Source organism: Pollachius pollachius (assembly GCF_949987615.1).
Source record: "Pollachius pollachius genome assembly, chromosome: 2".
NCBI classification, from domain to species: Eukaryota; Metazoa; Chordata; class Actinopteri; order Gadiformes; family Gadidae; genus Pollachius; species Pollachius pollachius.
In genome coordinates this window covers 11,271,277-11,294,705 of record NC_136935.1, presented here as the reverse complement: position 1 = coordinate 11,294,705, position 23,429 = coordinate 11,271,277, and the positions used below count along the sequence as shown (strand labels likewise).

Sequence of the window (23,429 nt, the reverse complement as noted above, 5' to 3'; positions counted from 1 at the left end):
AAACGTGACTACTGGCACAACATGATAAATATTGTTTAATGTTATGCGATTGCTTATGATGTCATGATACATTTAAATGAGAAAATACATCAATTTAGTATACCGTCAAATTAAGATGAATTTATTTTCTCGCTGCTGCAAATTGATTTTTTTCACTTTATATTTTCAGAGCATCAACGGAAATAAGGAAACCATTTAAAAGTTCAAAGTCTTGCCACCTTTTGCTGAAGATTAATTAACCAAGATTCATTATAACAATTTGTTAGAACTAATCGTATAAAAAGCTCATTTATATATTTAGCTAACTGACTCACTATGTAAAGTGCTTGGGGTGTCTTGAAAATCGCTATATGAATTCAAAGAATAACTTTCAATACTGTACTTCAGTATTGAAACTGTATGTCACGGTAAAATTTGTCTGGCTCTGTATTTCGTTCATCCAGCACATGAAATGCAGACTGCATTTGCTACTTATTTTCCCACTCGGGTTAATAAAACGTTATGCCATCTCATATGATTGCTTGTATCCTACTATTCACTTCTAACAACAACCTCACCAGCTGGCGACACAGCTGGCCGATATAGGTAAAAGTCACGTTGCTCCAGATATGTCAGGGTTAATTTGTGTACAGCATTAGGTATTGATGTCGAAACAGACTTTACAAATATGGAGACGTTGGTTAAGTGGCACATTTGGTGTTAGATGGGGGTAAATATAGTGGTTTGGAAGGACTACGTGTGGGAACAGAGCTTCCTACGTGTGGGAACAGAGCTTCCTGTTTTTGTCATGTTTGATAAAAAAATAGCAATTATGCCACAATCTCTGCTCCCCCTTCCCCCCCACACACACACACGTTCCCACAGTTCTTGGTAAAAGTAATTGCATAAGTTGCAGGTTGAACAAACAGCCATTACTCCCCTCAAAGTGAGGAGTTGAAAAGCCTGTTGTCCACATTGGAACATATTTACAGAACAGCAAATCCCCTGACAAATCATTTGCCTCAATGTATCGCACATAAACTATGGGAAAACACTTCTTGGTTCTGTCGGTTGCCAGATGGTCAACGCACGGCCAAGGCATGCATATTCTTCGTTTTATCTAAAATATTTCTGTGGACACGCATTGTGTGCACTCTGCCTGTTGAGCTTCAAAATTGCAGAAATAAGCAACATGCAACAAATTGCAGTAAAAAACGTGATGACATCAATTTTGGTTCACACAGTTTTCACACGCAGACTACAAAGTTGGACACTTCAGTGCACACATGTGGGCAGTCATTTAAATTGGGTCAGTGGTTAAGGGTTTGTTTACAGCTTTTCTAGTTGTTTACGCTGCCCTTGTGCTTTATTTTTATACAGGCGGCAATTTAGCTTTTTTCCTCACTACATAACAATAAGATCCACTTGCAGTGTTCCCCAATGTGGCAGGGACACTGCAGGGGGATCTTATTGTTATGTAGTGAGGGAAAGAGCTCGGTGGTTTAGAGTGGCCATATTGTAAGTTGATAGTGTGTGGGGCTGGATTGTGGATGACATGCATGTGTTTGGGATAAGATGCTGGTTTAAAGGGGCATGTGGGGATAATGGGACTGTGTGAGGCTTGATAGTGTTTGAATGGCACTGTGTGTCTGAGGCTAGGTTGTGGTGTACAAGGGTGTTTGTGTGGGGCTAGATAGTGTTTTAACGGGACTGTGTGTGTGAGACTAGGTAATGGTAGTGGTGTACAGGGTGGGTGTGTCGGGCTATGTAGTGGTTAAGAGGGACTGTGTATGTGCGACTAGATAATGGTTTGACAGGACTGTGTGCGGCTAGATAGTGGTTTAAAAGGACTGTGTGTGTGGTGAGGTAGAGTTTTAATGGGACTGTGTGTGTGAGACTAGGTAATGGTAGTTGTGTACAGGGTGTGTGTGTCGGGCTAGGTTGTGGTTAAGAGGGACTGGTGTGTGAGGCCTGATACTGGTAGTGCTTTACAGGGTGTGTGTGTCGGGCTAGGTAGTGGTTAAGAGGGACTGTGTGTGTGCGACTAGATAATGGTTTGACAGGACTGTGTGTGGCTGGATAGTGGTTTAAAGGGACTGCGTGTGTGGTGAGGTAGTGGTTTCCAAGCCTTTGTGTGTGGGCCTAGGTCGTGGATAAGGGGGGCCGTGTGCGTGGGGCCATGTACTGCCTCACAGTGTGCATTAGGGGAGTTAGACGGCGTTAGCTGGGGGTCCACGGGGCCTACCGTGAACGTGTAGGTCATCTGTCGCTCCCGATCCACGGGTTGGAGGAGCAGCAGGAAGCGCTCTATCCCCATGGTGGAGAGTCTGAAGACAGCCGTGTAGTCGTCCAGCGTGATGGTCAGCATCGGGTCTGTGGACTTTCGGAGGGAAGAACATTTAATAAAGAGGAGGGAGATCCAGAGGGGGAAAAGGTTAGGGATGTAACCATGGCGACATCCGCTGCTTTTTTTCCCCCTTTTTTTCCCCCCCAGTCTTTTTTTGGCGGGCTTTTGCTTCCCGAGGTCCCAGCTGTGGGACTGAGAGAAACCAGATCAAGCCAGATCAAACGACACATTTGATCTGGCATCAGAGAGGGAAACGGAAATCGGGGAGTGGATTCCCTTTCCCCCGGTCCTCATGACATGTTATTGGAAAGGCATAACCCAGATACTCTATCATTACATAAAAATATATATTTTATTTATTTATGAGGCAATGAGAGGATTCATATCAATATGATGATCTGCTCATTGGGAAAAGTGCCAATAAAAATAAAAGTGATATATTCCAAATCACATCCGCAAAATTGCCAACGGTTTCCACATTATCGTGTTGTCTATGAGAGAATGAATAAAATCCAGGAAAGTCAGTTGAACCATCCCAGTGTTAGATGACTTATACTAATACGCCCCCCTACTAAACAATAGCGATCACTCTGTCTTCGAGATGCGTTTGTAACATCGACCCTCAAGTTCAGACTTTGAGCTGAGCATCCCATTGCGAGGGAATAAATCAATGCTGTTTTTCTGTCAGCGTTTAACCGAGTCAAATGCGAAACCACGTGCGCTAAGGACATCACATGTCGCTCAGCACTCGCGTGTTCGTCGCTATCCAGCGACCACCAACATATACCAGTGACAGCATTGACGGCGCACCATGAATAGTAACAACTTAATTATACTCGCTTTGGGGGTTCAGCAAAACACATTTTATTCAACCACACGCACACTCACTCACACACTCACACAAACACACGTATATATAAATATACAGACTCTGTGCGTGTCTGTCGATCGTGTCAACCAATTATGTCAAATCGCTCCCTCTACTTCATCCAACTACTGCACACCCACGCACGCAAGCACACAGACTCACACACACACACACATACACACACACACACACACACACACACGCACGCACACACACACACACACACACACTCACTCCCGCATACACACACCTACAAACGTCACACACCAAGTCACCACACATCAAGTGGAAACACTGCAAATTCTTCCGAACAAAGTTTGTGTTCAAAGAAGAGAACCCGGTTCGGGGGTTCTGTGCAAGCGAATAAAATAAAACAACACAGAAGGAAGGAAAGGAAGAAGGAAGGAAGGAACGGAGATTAATCTGCATAAGAAGCCAAACACTCCAAACCCACACTCTCCGCAGAGGCTTTCAAAGTCAACCCGGTCCCGTATATCCAGCTGTCATTCTGGCTACAGGTTCATTCTTATCGCTGGTTGGCTGGCTTTATTTTGAGGAGGAGGATATTTTTAGCGGCAGAAGAAGAAGACACACAGATTCCGTTGTTGAAACCACGCTGGAGTTCATCGTGATGCAAAATGTCGGGGACGTTCATCTAGTGCGATCTAAGTGGACGGTAATGTGTGGTGTGGTAACACCACACGTACATGTCAATCGTTTTGTTCTCAGTTTAAACAGGGCAGAGGGGGGTCTCCGGTTTGGTTTCAACGTTGGAGTAAAGCTATGCATGCATGTTTAATTCTGTCACTCTCACACAACCGCCTGTTACCTACAGGTGTCTGACCAGGGGCAAGCTACAGTCGGGAGACAAAACATTGTTTAAGCACATTGATTTGCACCCAGTCTATCAATTCATGTAAATTTAAGAAAAATGAATTAATGAATAATGTAACCAACCATACAGCCTTGCACCATACATTCATTACGTGACATTGCATTCGACCGACCTGGCATATTTCAACACAGAATATAACTACATAACTAGTATATAAGTGTATATGTATTTGTGTGTTTTGTCATTGCATTTCTGTGTGTGTGTTTTTGTGTGTGTCTGTGTGTGTGTGTGTGTGTGTGTGTTAACACTTTTATGTATATATATATATATATATATATATGTTTATTTATGTGCATACATTTCCATGTGTGTGTGTGTTGCTGTGTGTTTACATGTTTATGTAAATCAATATGGATTTTTGTGTTTAAACATGTCTTTACATATGTCTGTGTGTATGTGTGTTTGTGTGCATCCAAACACACTATAACGATGCATGCAGTCAAGCGGTGGCTCCCTCCCTCCCTACCTCCTCGATGTCATTGTCCAGGGCGACGATGGCCAGGGGCGAGGTGAGGTTGGCGCCGGCCGAGATGGTGGTGCCCACGGGGGAGGACTCGCTGACGTAGCCCTGGTACTCCACCAGCTGGAAGTACGGAGCCTGGTTGTTCTCATCCAGGATCTCGATGACGAGGTCCGCGAAGACGGGGAGAGGGTGCCCATTGTCCTGCTCTGCCTGAGGACACAGGGGAGGGAGAGAGAGAGAGAGAGAGAGAGAGAGAGAGAGAGAGAGAGAGAGAGAGAGAGAGAGAGAGAGAAAGAGAGAGAGAGAGAGAGATAGGGGGGAGAGGGAGAAAGAGAGACAGAGAGAGAGAGAGAGAGAGAGATGGGGGGAGAATGAGAGGAAGATATAGAGGGAGAGGGGAGAGAGAAAGAAAGATATAGAGGTGGAAAGGGACAGGAAAGAGAGATAATGAGAGAGGCAAAGAGAAGGGATAGAGAAAGAGGGAAAAGGAAGAGGAATAGGAAGGGAGAAAGGGAGTGAAGGAAGAGAATGAGAGAGAAAGAGAGTGGGAGAGAGAAATAGTGAGAGAGAGACAAACACATTGATATTGTTGTTAATTGATGAATCTATTGATGTTCAAATGCTTTAGCAACACTTATTATATGGGTAGTTGTCCTGCTAATAAAGCCTATTGATTGAATTGAGTACATTGACAAAGAGACAGAGACAGGGATAGAGAGAGAGAGAGAGAGAGAGAGAGAGAGAGAGAGAGATAGAGAGAGAGAGAGAGAGAGAGAGAGAGAGAGAGAGAGAGAGAGAGAGAGAGAGAGAGAGAGAGAAAAAGAAAGATAGCTAGAGAGAGAGGTATACAGATAGGAGAGGACACCAACGTCACATGACCCATCTCATTCTCCAGGGAAGTGATGTGATTTAAAACTGATTTACAAACGGAGTTGGTCACACTGCTGGAGCCTTCAGAGCACAGGGTCTCTTGGGAAGGCAAGTGGCAGGCGATAGTGACAGGACGATGTCACTCCTGAATGTAATTTAAATTTCCGAAAAGCCTGAATAACGAGTTGGCCACTTAGATTTCGGTCCTCCGTTCCGCGAGGGGATTTTTATATGAATATTATCCTCTCTATGGGACGTGTGATGAACGTTTTGGAATCACAGCCTCGAATGAGGAAATAGGACGAACCGGATCAGCTGTTCATTTCAACCTAGTGGTCACGGTGTTTGATTCCCAGCCAAAAGGTCTTCTAGGTTTGAAACGTGATGTATTCACTCTAACTGTAGTGGTCAAGAATGGTATGTATATCAACACACTGCATACAATGATGTCCCGCACACCATATCACCCCCAGTGACCGACTTTAGCAACATGCTAAACTAGCACGGCAGCAGTCAGAATGCAACCGTGATGAATTCCCTCGAGCGGATTAGACACACTTGCCTCCTACGCCGGAGAGCGGCCCTAAAAGCCAGGCCTTTGAAATGTGAGAGCCAGAGTAGTATAGGGGAGTAGAGGCACTAACGCATAGTCGTTTTTCCTACAATCCTGACCTGGAACGAATTGCCACCATTTGCACTCTTAACTGTGCTCGAGTGCTGCATGATGCAGATTGCGACAGAACATCAGAACCAGCATTTGCCTGCATGTATTGGTAGTGGTGATGTGGTGACATTGTTTTGAATTGTTTTTATTGAAGTTTTATTCAACAGTCTTCTAGTTCTATTCCTTTGCGTCGTCGTCTTATTTCTTCTTCTTCTCGATGTCTTTAATGTAGTTTGTATTGTCTTTGTGTGGGGCCGTAAAGTCTGGCCCGTCAGGGTGTTGTTGAAGTTTTCATCCATTTCCTTTCAGCGAGTGGCTCAGTCCTGATAGGAGAGTAGAGATTTCCCACAGCTGTCTTTATCACCGCCGCCACCACGGAGTACATCTCCCCCTTAGACCCACAGGGGGGCCCGGACCCACATCACCTGAGAGAGATGATGAAACCAGAACTCCCCCTCCGCCATCACCAGCCAGCGCCCCTCCAGATTCAATCTCCTCACACAGACCCCGAGGGGGAGAACAGGACTCTATACCTCTCCTACTGACAGATAGGCCGCATGTGGCCCAGACAGAGGGAGACAGAGAGAGAGAGAGAGAGAAATAGTGGAAGAGAGAAGAGACACAGAGGGAGAGAGACAGAGAGAGTGAGAGACAGAGAGAGTGAGGGAAGAGAGGGGGAGGACACGGTAAACAGAGGTAAAGTCAAATAAAGAAAAAACAGAAACAGGAAGAGAGAGACATATGAAAGTGAGAGTGAGGGAGTGAGAAAGGATAGAAAAGAGGAACAGAGAGAGAGGGAAAATGGAGACAAAGAGGGACCAGAGCATGTCGAACTTAAAGGGAGAGAGGCAGAGAAAGTGAGCATGTACACAGAGAAGCGAGAGAGATATTGAGTTGGAGAGAGAGAGACGGAGTGAGACTGAGGTAAAGAGCCAGCAAGAGGGAACACGAGCCAAAGAGAGAGAGGGAGGTAGAGGGAGGTAAAGAAAGAGAGAGGAGCATAGCAAGAGAGATAGTCAAAGAGAGTTAGAAAGCCAGAAGGAGAGGAAGGTTGAGAGCAGAAAAGAGAGAGCTGGACTGAGAGGCAGATCCAGAGAGAAAGAAAGAGAGAGGTTGACAGCCAGCTAGAGAGAGAGTCAGAGAGAGCGAGAAAGAGCATGCAGGACTGAAGCATCGTCTCCCCGGAGCTCTGGCTCAGAGTGTTCTTCATGTGTCCAGGGCCGGTGGTAACGGCCATGAGTCGCGCTTTGAGAACACACTCGCCTGCTGCACATCTCCCTGCCACCAAGAGCCCCTGTTTATCACATACTCCTCATCACTCCCTACTCGAGGCGTTCACAACCTCAGCCCCTTTTTAAACTTCCTTTCTGTCTTTCTTTCATTCTTTCCTTTGTTCTTTCTTTCATTCCATGCGATCCTTCCACGTTTCCTTCGTTTGGTTCCTCTTCCCTTTTCCTTTCCTTCCGTCCGTTCTTATGTCTTTTTTTCCTGACCTTCTTCTTCCTTTCCTCGGGTGGTCCACACGTTCTCCCTTCCGTCTGCTCTGGATCACTTTCTTATCATCCAGTGTCATCCATACTCCTTTAGCTTCACTGCTCATATCCCTCTCCCCCCCACTGCTCTCCACCATCTTCTCCTCCCCATCAGGTCCTCCCAGCACAATCATCTCCACGATGGGTTCCATCAGTAGCAATCATTACATCATAACCCGAGCTGTGTTCGCCGCACTATTACCTCAACCGCAGCACTTTATTTTGCACCTTGCCCCATCTTTCAACTCCCCTACCCCCCATCTTTCTCTAGGTGTATCGACTTTACTTTTACTTATTTTTCTGTTCCCAGCATTGGGCTATGGTGCACCCCATGCTGTAATGTATCAGGGCGTTCGGCAGATACCAACGTCTAATTCTCTCATTACTGCGGCTTGCAGTCTGACGGCAACATCTCTCTTTCCCCTCTGTATAACTCACAGAGATAAGACGGCAAGCTTAGCTTCCTCACTTTCCCTTTGTTGCGCAATCACTCTCCGCATATGTTTCTTTAAAGTCGGTCTCTCTCTCTCATTCTATTTATGTATCTCACTTTCTCTGTGTATCTCGCTGTCAATGTCTCTCACTCTGCCCTTCGCTCTCTCTCCCTTCTCTCTCTCTGCCTCTCTCGCCCTCTCTCCCTCGCCTTCTATCCGTCTCCCTTTCTCTCTGTACCTGCCTCCACCAACATCTCTCATTTCCCTCTGCATAACCCACTGAGATAAGGCAGCAAGCTTAACTCTTCTCGCAGTCTCTTTTTCTCTCTCTCTCTCTTGCTCTATCGCTCTCACCCTGTACGTTTGTTAAACTCTATCTCTCTCACTAGGGCTCTCGCTCTCATTCAATTTCTCTGCAGCTCTCCCTCTGTCCTTCGCCCACACCTCCTTCCCCCCGATAACCCACTCCATCTCTCTCTCTCTCTCTCTCTCTCTCTCTCTCTCTCTCTCTCTCTCTCTCTCTCTCTCTCCCTTCCCCCCCCCCCCCCCCAGGAGGGGAAAGAAGGAAAATTTGACTTGTTGCCTTACTTATTTACTAAACCATATTTAACGTTGTTCAAATCTCGTATTTGAAATTGTATTTGAAATAAATGTCTTGCGCTAACACGATACGGGTCTTGTGAACATACCAAATGTCACAACGCTTGTTTGTGCGACTTTTGGACCTCTTTCTGCCTGAAAAGTTCATTTATAATGCGTACATTTCCCTGACAGAAGGGGAGCCGGCAGAGAACCCTGCCTCAGCATCGCATTTCAGAAAAACGACCATATCAGGTAGGATTGGTGCATGAACGCGGGTGGCTTTACACGCCGGTGGTCAGAGCTTTGAAAGAGATACAGCTTCTATTGTGTGAGAGTTGTACTACTTCCAATATTCACAAAGCAAATTGGTGGTTTGAACATTGTGTTAAGTTTCTAAATTGTCAGTACTGGCGCTATTCACCCCATGACAATAACACAGGCGCTGCTGTATATTTCCACATTGCAACCTGTTCTATTCAAGTTTATTAAATTATCATAATATGATTCTGAATAAGGCTTTTCTGTGTCTTTTGGCCTTGTTTAAACATTGAAATAGTTGCTATTATCAAAGCTATCATTCAAATTCATCAAACCCCTTCCCCTCCAACAGACACGTTACCCAGTGACACTGTTGCTTATAATGATCATCAATCCCAATGAAAATGAGGTGATCTGCACTACCCTATTTCCAGAAGAAATAAGGCTTCTAGCATCTCATCCTAATCACATCAAAGACGACCTTGAAGCCCCCCCAAAAAAAATCCCCAATATGTTTTGGAACTAACCAATTTACCCTAATACCATACTCCTACTGCTCATCCTCATCGATCCCATCTCTCTGCCCTCTCTAGACACCCTCTCGCTGGGATTACTCCTCTACGACTCTCTCCCTGGTATAAACACCAGGCTGGTACAGCGCCCGGCATTACGCAAGGGGGGGAATGGGGTATGCTTCTATGATGTGGATGTAAATTGTAAAAACATCTAAATTTGTATATGGAGCAACACATTCTTTATTTTTGGCTCACAAATGTTGAGGGTTTTTTACCGATTTTTTTTCTTCAAACTAGCTGAGGGGAAGATATTTAAGAACTTCATTAAAGACTTGTTGGAATTTCCCATCGTTTTTTTCTCTCTGCTTTGATCTTGATAGTGTGCACGTGTACTTCGGAGGCAGCGTGAAATAATTCATGATGTTTATTACAGTTTTTTGCTAAATGAGAGGACACAGGTATGGCGTAGTGCAACTAAATAAAACATTAAGGAACTAAAGACTTTACGATATTCTCCTTAAAAGTACATCCCAACAAAAGAAAAGTTAAGCGCCTCGTTTGCCACGGTTTATATTTGAAACCGCTATATTTTGATACATAACTTCTAATTTATCTCAGCCTTTTGCCCTTTTTTCCTAAAGCCTGAATCTTGACTTCTGATGTTGACCATCCCAAGTGAGGAGGGGGATACAGGGTGGTGAATAGGTTAAGAGAAAGGTTAAGAGTCAACCGAAAGAATAACATGGAAAAAGTATGTTTGGAGTGCCAACCTTGATGATGAGGGTGAACCGCTGATAGAGGTCTCTGCTGACTGGCTGGAGGACTCGTAGTTCTGCCGTTGTTTGGTTCAGGCTGAAGTAGTCTCTGTACGTCATGGGATGGCCTGTTACAGGGAGCAGGCGTAAAAAACAACAAGTCACGTTCACCCGTCTGGAGTCAACCGAATGTCCATCTCGGAAACTCAAATCATCGGCTATCGACTGGCAAATTACCCCGGGAACAACTGGCCCATTTCTTGGGCTCCTGTGTACCCGGATAATGGACAATGGTTGTCCTTGCCTTTTCTGTGCGTGGGTCATTTCAATATAGATATTCGTAGGTGGTCCAGGTCCAGACGACATTTCGGCTAATCACTTTAAACAGATATCATGGCATATAAAAAGCTAAATCATTGTCAGACGATAGAGGATAGGGTTCTGAGACCGTTGCTGACTGTTTTCCTGGATGCAAACAAAGCCCAATCAAAATCTTATTGGTAAATACTGTTTGGACTATAAATAGCTTTCTCTACCAATATCTACTATTTCTACTGATTCCTTTTTTTTGAGATTTTGAGAGATTAATTAACGTTGACCCAATAAATCCCTGCATAAACATCATTCCTTCAACTCTCCTCAACTTTGTCCCATACACACAGTTACACAGGTCAAGGCTGAAATGCATGTTGACCTGCTCCGTATGCTGTAGGAAGTATGAATAACAAACACAAATAAAACAAATGCTATACCAAAAGTTCAACAATGCATCAGAAAATAAGTATAACTTTAAGCATGCTACTGGAAAACTAAACGTTGTACGAGCCGGTGAAGTTGTGGCTCATCATAGCTGTGCACTGTCTTAGGTAAAAGCGAATGTAAAACTGTACAAGGTAAAGCCTGGATGTGTGGTACTTACCAACAAGGATGAAGTAGAGAATGCCAGGTCTGTCGGACGGCGGCTGGATGTTTCGGTCCATGTCCACGGCTCGTATGGCAGGAGTGACGTTCAGTGGGTTCAGCCTGCCCTGAGGGTTGCAACGACGGGGAGCAGAGTCAACTCAAGCTTTACACGTTGTAGTCATTCTATTTTTTTGACATTTATTCACAATTGTCCCCTATTTTGGTCAGTTATTCACAATCATCTATCATAAATAGCACATTGAAAACTTCAGGTCTGGAAAAGTGTTTGCGTGACATATTTTTTATAGATATATTTATCAATATGTCAGCTTGTTTGTACCGTGCACAATCTTGATACTGCTGATACAAGCAAGGTGTGAACTACTTAGTAGTAATTCTGCCGCTCCTTGGCGCGCTAGCATATGGCTGGGCGTATGGCGCTTGGGCTACACTGCACGTCTACTTTAGGTGGCTAAGTGAGGGTGCGTTAGTACGCTAAGTGGCTTGTTTGCTATTTCCTTTGCGTAGACAAGACGCACTAACAAACGTTCCTGTAGGAAGGAAGCAGACAGAAGAAACCATCCCCTCCCCCGCTCCCTGAAGGGGTTATGTTCCTATCCCTCAGCTTTGAAATAATCCTCTCACACACACACACACACACACACACACACACACACACACACACACACACACACACACACACACACACACACACCAGGCACATACACAGAACTCTCTACCCCCTCCGAGCTCTCTGGATTTTGCAATATCTGAAGGTGCACTAAATCAAGTCCCTGCAGCTCGACACAATGATGATTAGCTGTAATACCCTCCTCTAGCAGTCATTATCCCAGGGAAGCCCTGAGGGGGGCTCCAAATTACCCCCTCCCCCTCCCTCCCAGAGAGCAAAAATAAATACAGACCAACCTAATAACGCTCGTCCCGCCGTTGTAATTAATCGCAACACACTCAACAATTACGAACGACGGATTCTCCCAGTGGACTGATGCGCGGGGTGTGTCGTGTGCACCGCAGTACAGGGGAAACTATCAGCAACATGTAATAGATTTGGTAGACCCGAAGAACTGCAGAAGGCACTTGTACAATAACCTCCTTTAGCTCCAGAAGAGGGTTAGGAAACATTGCAGACTGCACTGGATGAGAAATTCAGTCAAGTTGTTGTACGTAGGCTTCTGTTTTGTAGGATCTGTTTGGAACTTGTTCTTGACTATTAAAGTGTTCCAAAAATTGAGTAGGTTGGGTTCAAAGCAAAATGTACTCAAAAGCGTAACTTTTTATTCCAACAAAAAGAGGATGAAAATGTGCTGTTGGCCTTGGAAGCAAAATCGGAAAGTTCTGGCCCATCCAAACTTCTGGCAAATAATCTCATATTAACAACTTTTGCGGCGGTTTATTTTCACATCAGGCAAATCCAAGGCCAAATCCAATCAAATCCACATCGCCTCAAAACAATATTCTGCAAAACTTGTAAATAAACAATAAGTATTCTCTACCAAATTACGCAACAAGACGGCACAGACCCAACAACTCATAATAAATTACTTCGGCTTCACTGAAGCTTTAGCAAAGATTTAGCTCACTGACATCCTCGGCAAGTCAAGGGTGATGGAAGAGATGGAAGATATGGATGACGAAAAGCAAAACGTTTCTTACAGCGACTTAAAAAAAACTGTTTTTCAGCTGCAGTGGCTTCAAGGTCCTGCATACTTTGCAGTCCACAAAGATTTTACCTTAAATTATCCATTACACAAGCGACGCTGAACAGAGACGGGGAACAACACCTTATTTCACTATTCCACTTCCCTTTTTACGTACACATACCTGCACACACACACACACACACACACACACACACACACACACACACACACACACACACACACACACACACACACACACACAGCTATACAGACATTCCCCATTTCCTTTTTTTTCATATCTCTGTTGAGCCCGCTCTACTAGGTTGAAACTTCTCCACTAATCGTTATCGCGCACTATGTCATTATTACCAAAGGGCTGGGATTTATAATGTCTCTCTCTCTCCCTCCCCCTCCCTCTATCCCTCTCTCTCTCTCCCTCTCTCTCTCTCTCTCTCGGGAGCCAATCTGCAGAGAGATGGACCATGCCCAACCTCTGACACATCAATCAATCCTTTGCAGGTATAGAAACGTCAATAATAATAACACTTCAGAGGAGGCCAATGCATAAAGATACAACAACCGTACTTAACAACACATACATGGAGAAAACAAATAGACACACACACATATACACACACACCAAAGAAACGTCAATAACAACAATGGTGTAGAAGACAATGCATAAAGAAAGTGCAACGGTGCCTAACAACGCATACATGAGAACAAATAAACACACACACACACACACACACACACACACACACACACACACACACACAAACACACAAAATCTCTTGTTCCATTCCATTATCTGCTATGTCCACCTTCATTGTTCTTGTCCTCTCTGTGTTTGAATTGCTATAAACGTACATTCGCTACTCCACTCTGTGCTCTCCGTCTCTATGTGTCTAAATTCCAACTGTGTTCCTGCACTCCCGCTATAAGGTCGGCGGCTACTTCGACTCTAATTGCCGATCCCGCAGACCAGAAAACGCCCCTGGAATTAACAGGCTGAGACAAAACAGCCTGGCTTTGACTCTGCCTGCAGGTGCAGCCACAGAGGCAAGGTGTTGGCCCGAGATTAGATGACCATGTGGAAGAAACGGAGTGAAAAGTACCACATCATATTGTAGCCTTACATCGGACGAATAACAATGACGCAACTCCCAGCACATGAATCGAGCGTTCACTTGCCGTGTCCGGTGAAGTCGGTGAGTGCTTACATCGTTTGGGAACAGGTCAATGAATGAATGAATGTAAGCTATAATGGGGTGGTCTTGGCTACCAGCAGAAAGGTGCCGATCACTTTTGTGTGTGGATTCACGTTGTCAGAGCAGTTCACGTTCGACAAAGACAAACTCACACGAAAGCACCCAACCATCGCACACACACACACATACACGCATGCGAACACACACACACACACACAGACGCACACGCACACGCACACACACACACACACACACACACACACACACACACACACACAACCAAAATAGAGGCTTGTGAAGTGCAAATGAGTGTGGAAATGCGGATGAGTTTGGAAGTGTGGGTGTATGTGTGTCAATTTGTTCTCTCTCACGGGGTCAGTGAACTCGGGGATGGCGGCGCGGTAGGTGAGGGGGTTGCAGTCCTGTGTATTGTTGACGAGCACACAGGGCAGGAACATGGGCCCCAGGTCGTCACCGTCCAACACGTCCACCGTCAGGGTGGTGGTCGCCGTGAGGCGGTTGGGGAAGAACGGCGCACGGTCCTGCAATGACAACACATCAAAAGGATCCGGGGTTACATTCTGAATAATCCGCGAACCAGAGGTCTTAATATGCTATCACAGACGACGGAATTACGGCCTTGTTTCCTGTTTAGTTGCAGATACACAGTCGTTTGCACTCCCAAATACACAGTCGTTTGCACGAGTGGATGAAGCTTTCAGAAGGGGGTTTGAATTACGTATATATCCACCAGGGCCGACCAACATATTGTTTATTTGTAGCTGTAACAGACAGCTTCTCCAACTCTCTGCATACTCAGAACAATCAGAACAATCTTCTGCATCCTCGCATCTGGGTTCAAGACAGGCCACTCAACTGAGACCGCCCTCCTATCCATCATAGAGAAACTTCACTCTGCTATAACAGCCTCCGTCTCCTCCGCTGTCATCCTGCTGGACCTCTCTGAAGCCTTCCACACTGATAACCACCGGATCCACCGCTCCACCCTCCAAGAGAAGGGAATATCAGCCACGCGCCTTGTTCACATCCTATCTGAAGGATCGCACTTACAGGCTATCGTTAAAATAAACTGTCTCTGAAATATGAAGTCTAAGTGCTGGGTTCTCCCAGCGGTCTGTTCATGGTACTCATGGCCCTCTTCTCTCTGTAAACCAAGTCCCTGGGTTCTTTAATTCACTCTCATGGCCTTTCCTGCCACAGCTATGCAGATGACAAACAACCTATTCTTTCCTTTTCATGGTCTGATAGCAGATAGAACCACAAATCTCTGCGTGTCTGGCAGACATCTAAATGTTTGGTAAATCGCTCCAGATAAGTGTCACTTGAATAACGGTAATTGAACACAATTACGCTTTTTTTTTGTTTACTAGTACTTGCTGTTTTCTTTTTAATGAAACCCAAACTTAAGCTTGTCTGCTAGCGTTAGATTAATATCTAAAGGCTGATTTGGGAGAATATATTCAAAACAAAAAACAACAACAAAAACATTGCATGCTGTTACAATCGCCGCCCTGAGGATGTGTTGCTTGGTAAGTGTTCTTCTGTGACCCATTTCAGTCAAGAGCGATTTCAAGTAAAAACCTCAGCAGAGGCCCATGACTTCAAATTTTAATTTGACATTTCTGTCAAAATCGATTTGAATTGCACCATGTCTAGAGAGTAAAAGAAACGGATGGCACATACATTCAGAATCATCATGGTTAATTAATCTACGACTAAATTATCACTAGTTTTACTATTCAAGTATGAGGCAGTAGGATTTGTGCTTTTATGCTTCTGCCCGTTAATACAACAAAAACCATGGTCAATTGTCAAAAACAATTGCATTTAAAAGACACTTGCCCACCACAAAATATTCATTAGGCAGCTGCTTAAAATAAGCACATGAAAGGGTGTGGGCGGGGATTCAGTAGCCTATTTCGGAGCAGAAGAAAGTTTCTAACCCAAAAATAAACGACAAGCCAGGCATGAAACATGATACATCAGCCGACACTTCAAATCACGGAAATTAACCCATGTCTTCCTATTTCTCTTCTGTACTGTTTTACTAAATAATCGGTCTTATAGAAAATGACTTATAGTGAATGCAGATACATCAAGGAGCAGGTAGTGGTTCGAACATCTTAGCTCAAGGATGCCTACAGGTAAGCTGTCCACATCGGGGATTGGAACTAAATCCCTGCCCTAACCCTCCATCTATAACCTAAGAGCAAGGTTCCAGTAAAGAGGCTGGAACGCTAATTCTACCATCTGTATTGACATTGTGCTCAGACGTTGGGCCTTACTTCAAGTTCCTCTGTCTGAAATCCATAGGCTTACACATCTGATATATTAACATGATTATTAACGTAACATTTATTAACACATGATTTTATTTGGTAGAAATATCCCTGCTTTCCCCTGCTCAAAAGGTGTTTGAGCAGCAGGCCATTTCACAGTTCCACACCGGCGGGGTAATTGAACTCTGACATGAGCAGCCAGGGTTCCAGCAAATACCACGTCTCCCTACCAGCACTCGACCCAGAGAGAGCTTCCCAAAGGGCCTCTGGGCGGGGCAAAAAGGTCTCAGTGCTATCTCCATCGGCCATGAGAAGGGCAGCGAGAGGAACAGGGCAGGGCAGAAGGGGGAGATTGATGCAAGATACAAGACAATATATCCACCTGAACATTTTGCTTCAAAACCGCCTTCTTTCCGACAACACAACGCTGAATTCACAACAGCTTCCTCAATCCAGATCCATTTCCATATAATATGCACCTCACTTTATTCAATGTTATGTGTCCATGTGTGTTGCAATTATTGTGTCTTTTCTATGTATTGAGTTATAAGTTGGCTCCTACTGTTCTGTTGTACGGGGTTTGTTTGCAGCTTGTACTGCAGGATCACCTACGGGAATTTCAAGCTCCTGATGTCTCTAGGAAACATGCCAACATCTGTTCCTTAAGCCATATAGCGGAGATAAATCACAGCATGTCGCTCTGGGTAAAAGCATTGCCTTAGTAGTAAATCAATGAGTGCTTTACATAATCTTTGATGCCGCATGAAACTTGGACGGTAAATATCCTACTCGGAGGCTTCCGTTGCTTGAAGGCGCATTTGTGAAAATAATCATGAGGATTTATTGAATTCCAACACTAAAATGCACAACGATTATGGGCTACTTTGGGTAAAAAAGATCTAATATGAATACTAATAGGCAAACTGAAATCTCTGCAAAAAGCCCCCAAGACAACTCCAAGTCATTATACAAATTAAAAGGTAAATAATTATATCCTGAAGGGATCACCCTGTTCTGTTTAAACTTCTAACCACATGCCTTTTTACGAAGGATACCCCACAGTGTGTTCTCATTGGCGATTAACTGAATCTCAAACACAACTTCAATCCTTATTTTTCTGCAATGTAGCTCTCAGAGAGGTGCGAGAAAAAATAATCGCTTTATTATATTTTAAGTTTGAAATAAATAAAACTGAAATGGTATCAAACCATCTGCTGTTGGTGGCGATAAAGCTCCCTCAAGACAAAATGCTCTGTGCAACGGTACAATGAACTAAATGTTATCGCACTAGCCAGTGTGAGTCCATTTTCACATGTCACAGTGAGTGTTCGCGTGTCAGACAGAGTTTACCAGTTTTAGACAGTTTTAGCCAGTGTGAGTCAATGTTAGCCAATGTTAGTAATATTAGCCAATGTAAATGTGTTTTGTCCGTGTCAGTGTGCTTAATTGTGTTAGTGTGTCCACCACTGTCAGCATGTTAGCCAATTTTAACATGTTATCCAGTGTGCATTCGACCTGCAGACTTACATTAGCCTCCACGATGACAAGGTAGCGTGTTCTCTCTTCGTAGTTCAGCCTCTCCGCTAGCACGATGTGTCCTGAGAGGGTGTTGGCCACCCTAACTGTTCCATTAGACGCCTGACAGCCATGGGGGATACAACGACAGGAAGAGACCATGAGGAGGGAGGGAGGGAGAGAGAGAGAGAGTGAGACACACAGGCAGACAAACACACAGACAGACAGACAGACAGAAAGATGAAGACAGAGTTAGCAAAAGAGAGAGTGAAGGGAGAGAGAGAGAGAGAGAAAAAAAAACAAGAAAGGAAGAGACAGAAAGGAAAAAATAAATAATAGAGACAGAGGGGGGCGAGAGACACATGGATACACATACAGAGATAGATGGAAGATATACATTAGTGGAATGCATTAGGAAATGCATTCCAGAGTAATTTAGTAATTGTTTGGTATATTCACAACTTTGTGTGTTTCAAACAGTCTTTATCTCGCTGTAGCAGGTTGCTGTACCGGGTCATTGGGGTTGTACTGTACTCCGTATTCGATCTGTCCGTTGGGCCCGTCGTCGATATCTGTGGCACCGTTGCTTCCAGAGAAACCGGTGAAAACGATCGTCCCGATTGGAGTGAGCTAAGAATTGTTTTTGAAACGTAAATAAGAAACAGATATTTTGTTCAAGGACTGTTGACGAATCAAACACATCCTTGCTGTTATGAAGAAACAAATTCCATATCAGTTAGAACTGTGGGAGTCTATTGCAGGAGAAGCAGGTTAATATCACAGCCCAACGGAAGTGAGCTCATCACAAAAAAACAAGAAAGTATTTTGGAACACAAGTTGAGAAAGGAGTGTTAACAGAGATCGAAACACCGTACTAAATACACTGACTTACAGAAATGAGCACTGAGCCAAAAAAACAATTTCCAACTCCACTCAACAAACATTACGTAATAAATAAATACAATCAGCAGCGGTCCCGTTCCTATCAAAAATTTGCGACCGCTGGCATTTCTCAAGTAATTTCTTTTTTATACGTGAAGGGCTGCGTCTAACATTGCTGAGTCAATAAGGAGAAATGTCCCCAGAGCACGCTGATAGGCCCAAGGGGGGTTTGGGGTGAGGGGATATGACCCGGGATATGACTCGTTATGTTGTCTGAACAGCTCTATACAGTTCTGTTAAGTCACTCTGACAGCGATGGCAAAAGCACATGCTTATCCCACTCTGGGTCTTCTGCATGGCCACCTTCCAACAGATTATAGATGTATATATGCATGTATAAATTATGCTACGTATCGGAATATTTGCCTAATAGAGAGAAAGAAAAGACGAGACTCAAAAAGGTTAAACTACCAGACAAACAATATTTACAGACTTTTGGTCTATTTATTATAATACCATATGGCATTTTTGTTTGCATTATATATTTTTTCTAATGAAGGGTGATGGACTTATCTCTGACACCACAATACAGAGACAAAGTAGCAATCAAAAAGAGACAGAACCATCTGGAATTCAATATAAGCAATTGCATAAGTGCCATCTGATGTCTAAGTGTTCCCTTGTTGATCACTTTGTATTGTAATTTTTGCAATAAAAGCGCTTTATAAATAAAGTTGGATTGATTGATTGATAGTGTTGACAGCTACCCAGGGGAAGGTGCAGAGCCTAGGGGCTGCGTGGGGGAAAATTTCCAGACTGACGATAGTTCCAGTCAGACATGCACTGGATTGATGTTAAATTGGAGCGTGTAATTACACAACACACTATCTGGGAAACCATCAGTTATTATCTGAAGTCGATCTAGCTCTCTGGACTATGGACGATATTTTGGGGGTTCCAGTGTAGCCCGATAACTGATAACTAAAATCGAAAACTAATATCCGTGCAAAGACTTCCACTTCCCTGATTGTTTTTCAATAATTTCTGTAGGTTTTTCAGGTGCAGGCGACATTTCACAACATCTATGAAAATATATTCAAGCATATAAAAAGCTAAATGGCCGTCAGATGATAGCCAATGATTTCCGAGATTTTTGATCTCCACACGGATTTGGATTTACCTGCATGCAACCAAAGCCTGCTCAAACGTGATTGGTTAATACTATTCGGAATACAAACTGACTACAAAGGGAAACCAAGAACGCTTCAGATAACACAATTTTGTCCTGTTGCCTATAGATTCTGCATTCATTTGCATATATCTGTTTATGGCGAATACACAACACATACAAGATGCAACCATGAGTCATCAAAGTACACCCAGAAGATTCCACTAAAGTGAAAAATAAAAATAATGGAGGGCATCATAGCAAGGTATAGTTCAACCATTCATGGCCATAACCAAAGGTCATGAGGGCAAGGTGCTCACATATCCCACATAGGGTCAAACTACAGGAGAGTGTGTCCAGATAGGGTCACTTGTTTGTAAGTTACGCTAGGCCAGGAGAGAATCGACAAGGCCAAACGATATCTTATGTATTTATATATTATGGACTGTACAGGGGCCACTATTGTATAGTGTCTTATCTCGATCTAAATACGTACAATGTTTAAATAATTTTTTTACTGTTGATAATAATGTATTTGATATGCTGTCCACCTGAATGTCCCATCTGGGATGAATAAAGAACATCTTTGATCATCTTAAACTCCATATCAGTACCAAGCTGTTTTACAACGCCTGATCCGACAGATCCTGCCGGGGGTCCTCACCTCGTTCACCGCTATGTAGTAGCGCGGCTGGCGGAAGATGGGGGGGTTGTCGTTGCGGTCCCTCACTACGATGCGCACCTCGTGGAGGATCACCGTCCCCACCAGCAGGTTGGTGCACTGGACCCGGACCACGATGGTGGTGATGTAGTGGGGGGGCTGGTGGGGAAGGAGGGGAGAAGGAGTGAGAAGGAGATAGAGGGACGAAGGGAGAGAGAGAGAGCGAGAGATAGGTGATAAAAATAATAAAGTGAGATAGAAAAAAAGAGAGAGTGAGAGAGAGAGAGAGAGGTAATGAAAATAATAAAGGGAGATAGAAACAGAGAGAGAGAGGGAGAGAGAGAGAGGCAATAAAAAGAGGAAAGGGAGATAGAAACAGAGGGAGTAGGAGAGAGAGAGATCAAGCGTGTTTGTGTTAGAAAGAGCAAGTCTCGATATGCATTAAAACAAACTCAGTGCTCAACAGGGATGTTGTGAAGCGACAAAATAATACAAAAAAACATATTTACAACTGTAGGGGGACGTGCAACGTCTGGCCTGCAGGGGGAGTATGGACAGGTTGGGAGCGCACGGGATTGGCCGGGGGGATTGAACCTGGTGGTGAGCAGGTGTCTGCACTCAGGTCAATCAGGGACGGTGTACTTATGTGCCTGCTTTCTGTTATAGTGAAGTAGGACCAGACCCAGGAGCGAACGGACCACGGAGGTCCGGAGCGAGCGAGTGACACTGATCGAGATCCACCGCGAGACGGCTCTAAATGGACCCTTTTTGTTACATTTTAAATATTTCTGTTCTGGTTTGAAAGCAAATAAACCGATCTCCTGCGGAGAGAACGACAACCCCGCCTGCTCTCATTGCTCGAACCTGCTACAACAACATCTTCACAACATTAACTGTCCCCCCTGAATTCGGTTGCCAATCGACCGCATGCCAGAAAGACGGGCTGTTCTACATCTGTTTTTGAATTTTGTTTGTGTCATTTTGTTTTCCCCACGTCTGCGTACTTGTTCAAAATGCAATAAGCAGGGAGGTGGTGAACAGGCTCGGAGCCAGAGCGATAATTTTAAATGCCAGCAGCTAAGACAGGCAACGCTACCAAGCTTTGGGAAGAGAAAGGAAAGAGTATGGAGAATACTAATGAGGTGAATATTCAGAGGAGACCAGGGAGATGGAGAGAGGGGGTCTCTAGGAAAAAAATAATATATTGCTTAAAAATCTCCTGGAGAAGCCGTGTGCTGAGAAACAACTGCCATATATCTTTCACAAAAACCCTTTATGGTGAATCCTGTAAGGCTTGTAAAATGCTTGAACCAGTGTAGTTTGTTTCAAGAGGAAGACTTTGGTGATATTCCTGTGGTTTGACGTTAGTTGACCTGGCTTACTATGCACTGAACTTAAAGGGCACAGACACCCACTGTAGCGTGACCAGGGGAGTGTGGGTGAATGTTTCGTTTTAATGCCAGCATTGCAGCACAATAGTTACTTGTAGGTTTACTGTGCATAGCACTGGACCTCTGACGTTAAATAGGTTAAATAATAGTATGGAAATAAAACGGGAATACATACTTGTAACAGTATGGACACAATGATTTGAAGTTCCTATCTGACATCTGAATTTTATTTAAGCCCTAACGCAGGCCAGGTCCACACATATGCGGATACGTTTAAAAAATTCAAATTTATTTTCTCAGTTTTTGCTTTCCAAACGCATTCAAACAACATATTCGTACTCCAAAACCGAGTGAAACCGGTCTCATGTTGTAGTGTCAAACCCATTAAGAAAGAGGGCTATTTATTTTTTTAACGCTGAAATGACAGCCTGCTACATATGCAAAGTGGCTACAAACATGTGCATGAAAAAGGCATGAACCAAAAATGACAAATGAAAGAAAATAATTGCTGCCGTAGGCATGGCCGTACTCACATCCCTGTCCAGGATCCTCCCGGTGCTGTTGAGGAAGAGTCGTTGCTGGGACGCGTCCAGTATCACCCAATAGTCGTAGTTGTCCAGCAGGGTCAGAGAGATGGTTCCGCCCGGGTTCCTGGCTCGGCCGTTGATCTGCATGTTCTCCACCAGGACGGTGCCTGTGGGGAGCGGAAAGGACAGCAGCTCATGGTCAATAAAATAAGACCTCATAGCCAGCGGGGAACGAGTCTGCGTGGGATCCTTTGAAATTCATTGTGCCGTGATTGTTTAAGCTAAATAGAACCAATCCATCCCACAGTGTAATTACCAAGAGTGATTACAAAAGAATAGAGCAGTGATTATCGCATTTATGGTCGTGTTCCCGACGTGTAGAATCTTGCCCGAATGGCAGTGACTGATTTATTAATGCTTTGGAACATGATTTGGAGATTTCAGACTTTATTTATTATTTTTTTCTCCTTTGATCAGCGGCAGTAGGATTTATTAGTTTAAACGCTGAAAGGTCTTTCTATTGATATGCTTATCAGCACCTGAGTCACTAAAAAGATCCATATTTCTCATAGAAGCCTTATTTTTAGTTTTACTGCTTGTCAACATTGTGAATAAGATTGCTTTGAATAATCAGTTTATTTCATGGAGGAATAGACCAGGTTTGTGTCTCACAGTGGGAGGTCTGCTATACAACCAGCCTTTCCTGTTCTTACATGTGACCATAGGACTATTCACATATTGTGATGTTTATATATGCTCATAAGTGAACAGATTTAACCAATGTGTGAATGGGTTTAAGATTTCATGTAGTTTGCACTGTAGACATAATCATGTTGAAAGCTTTGGGTCACACTTTCAATGGCTAGTCCACAGTTGAGTTTACATTTTCAGAGCATCAGTTGAATATCATGTTTGGGTCAGTTGAGTTTTTCATAAGTTGACCCTCAATAAGTGTCAAGAACGAACGCGTGCACGCACGCACGCACGCACGCAAACACGCACACACACACACACACACACACACACACACACACACACACACACACAC

At 44.0% G+C, this 23,429-nt stretch overlaps 1 protein-coding gene across 1 annotated transcript in view; it reads right to left on the bottom strand.

Annotated features, from left to right (window-relative positions):
- LOC307070571 (protocadherin-15-like) overlaps positions 1–23,429 on the bottom strand; it is a gene marked incomplete at its 5' end in the record, with an annotated part of 157,721 nt that overhangs the window by 111,682 nt on the left and 22,610 nt on the right. Inside the window, 10 exons of the mRNA XM_079729078.1 lie at positions 2,225–2,359; positions 4,028–4,048; positions 4,556–4,762; positions 10,178–10,290; positions 11,082–11,190; positions 14,309–14,479; positions 17,765–17,875; positions 18,263–18,382; positions 20,467–20,622; positions 22,388–22,548. Coding sequence (XP_079585204.1) covers positions 2,225–2,359; positions 4,028–4,048; positions 4,556–4,762; positions 10,178–10,290; positions 11,082–11,190; positions 14,309–14,479; positions 17,765–17,875; positions 18,263–18,382; positions 20,467–20,622; positions 22,388–22,548 — 1,304 coding nt within the window. The remainder of the gene's footprint in view (positions 1–2,224; positions 2,360–4,027; positions 4,049–4,555; positions 4,763–10,177; positions 10,291–11,081; positions 11,191–14,308; positions 14,480–17,764; positions 17,876–18,262; positions 18,383–20,466; positions 20,623–22,387; positions 22,549–23,429) is intronic.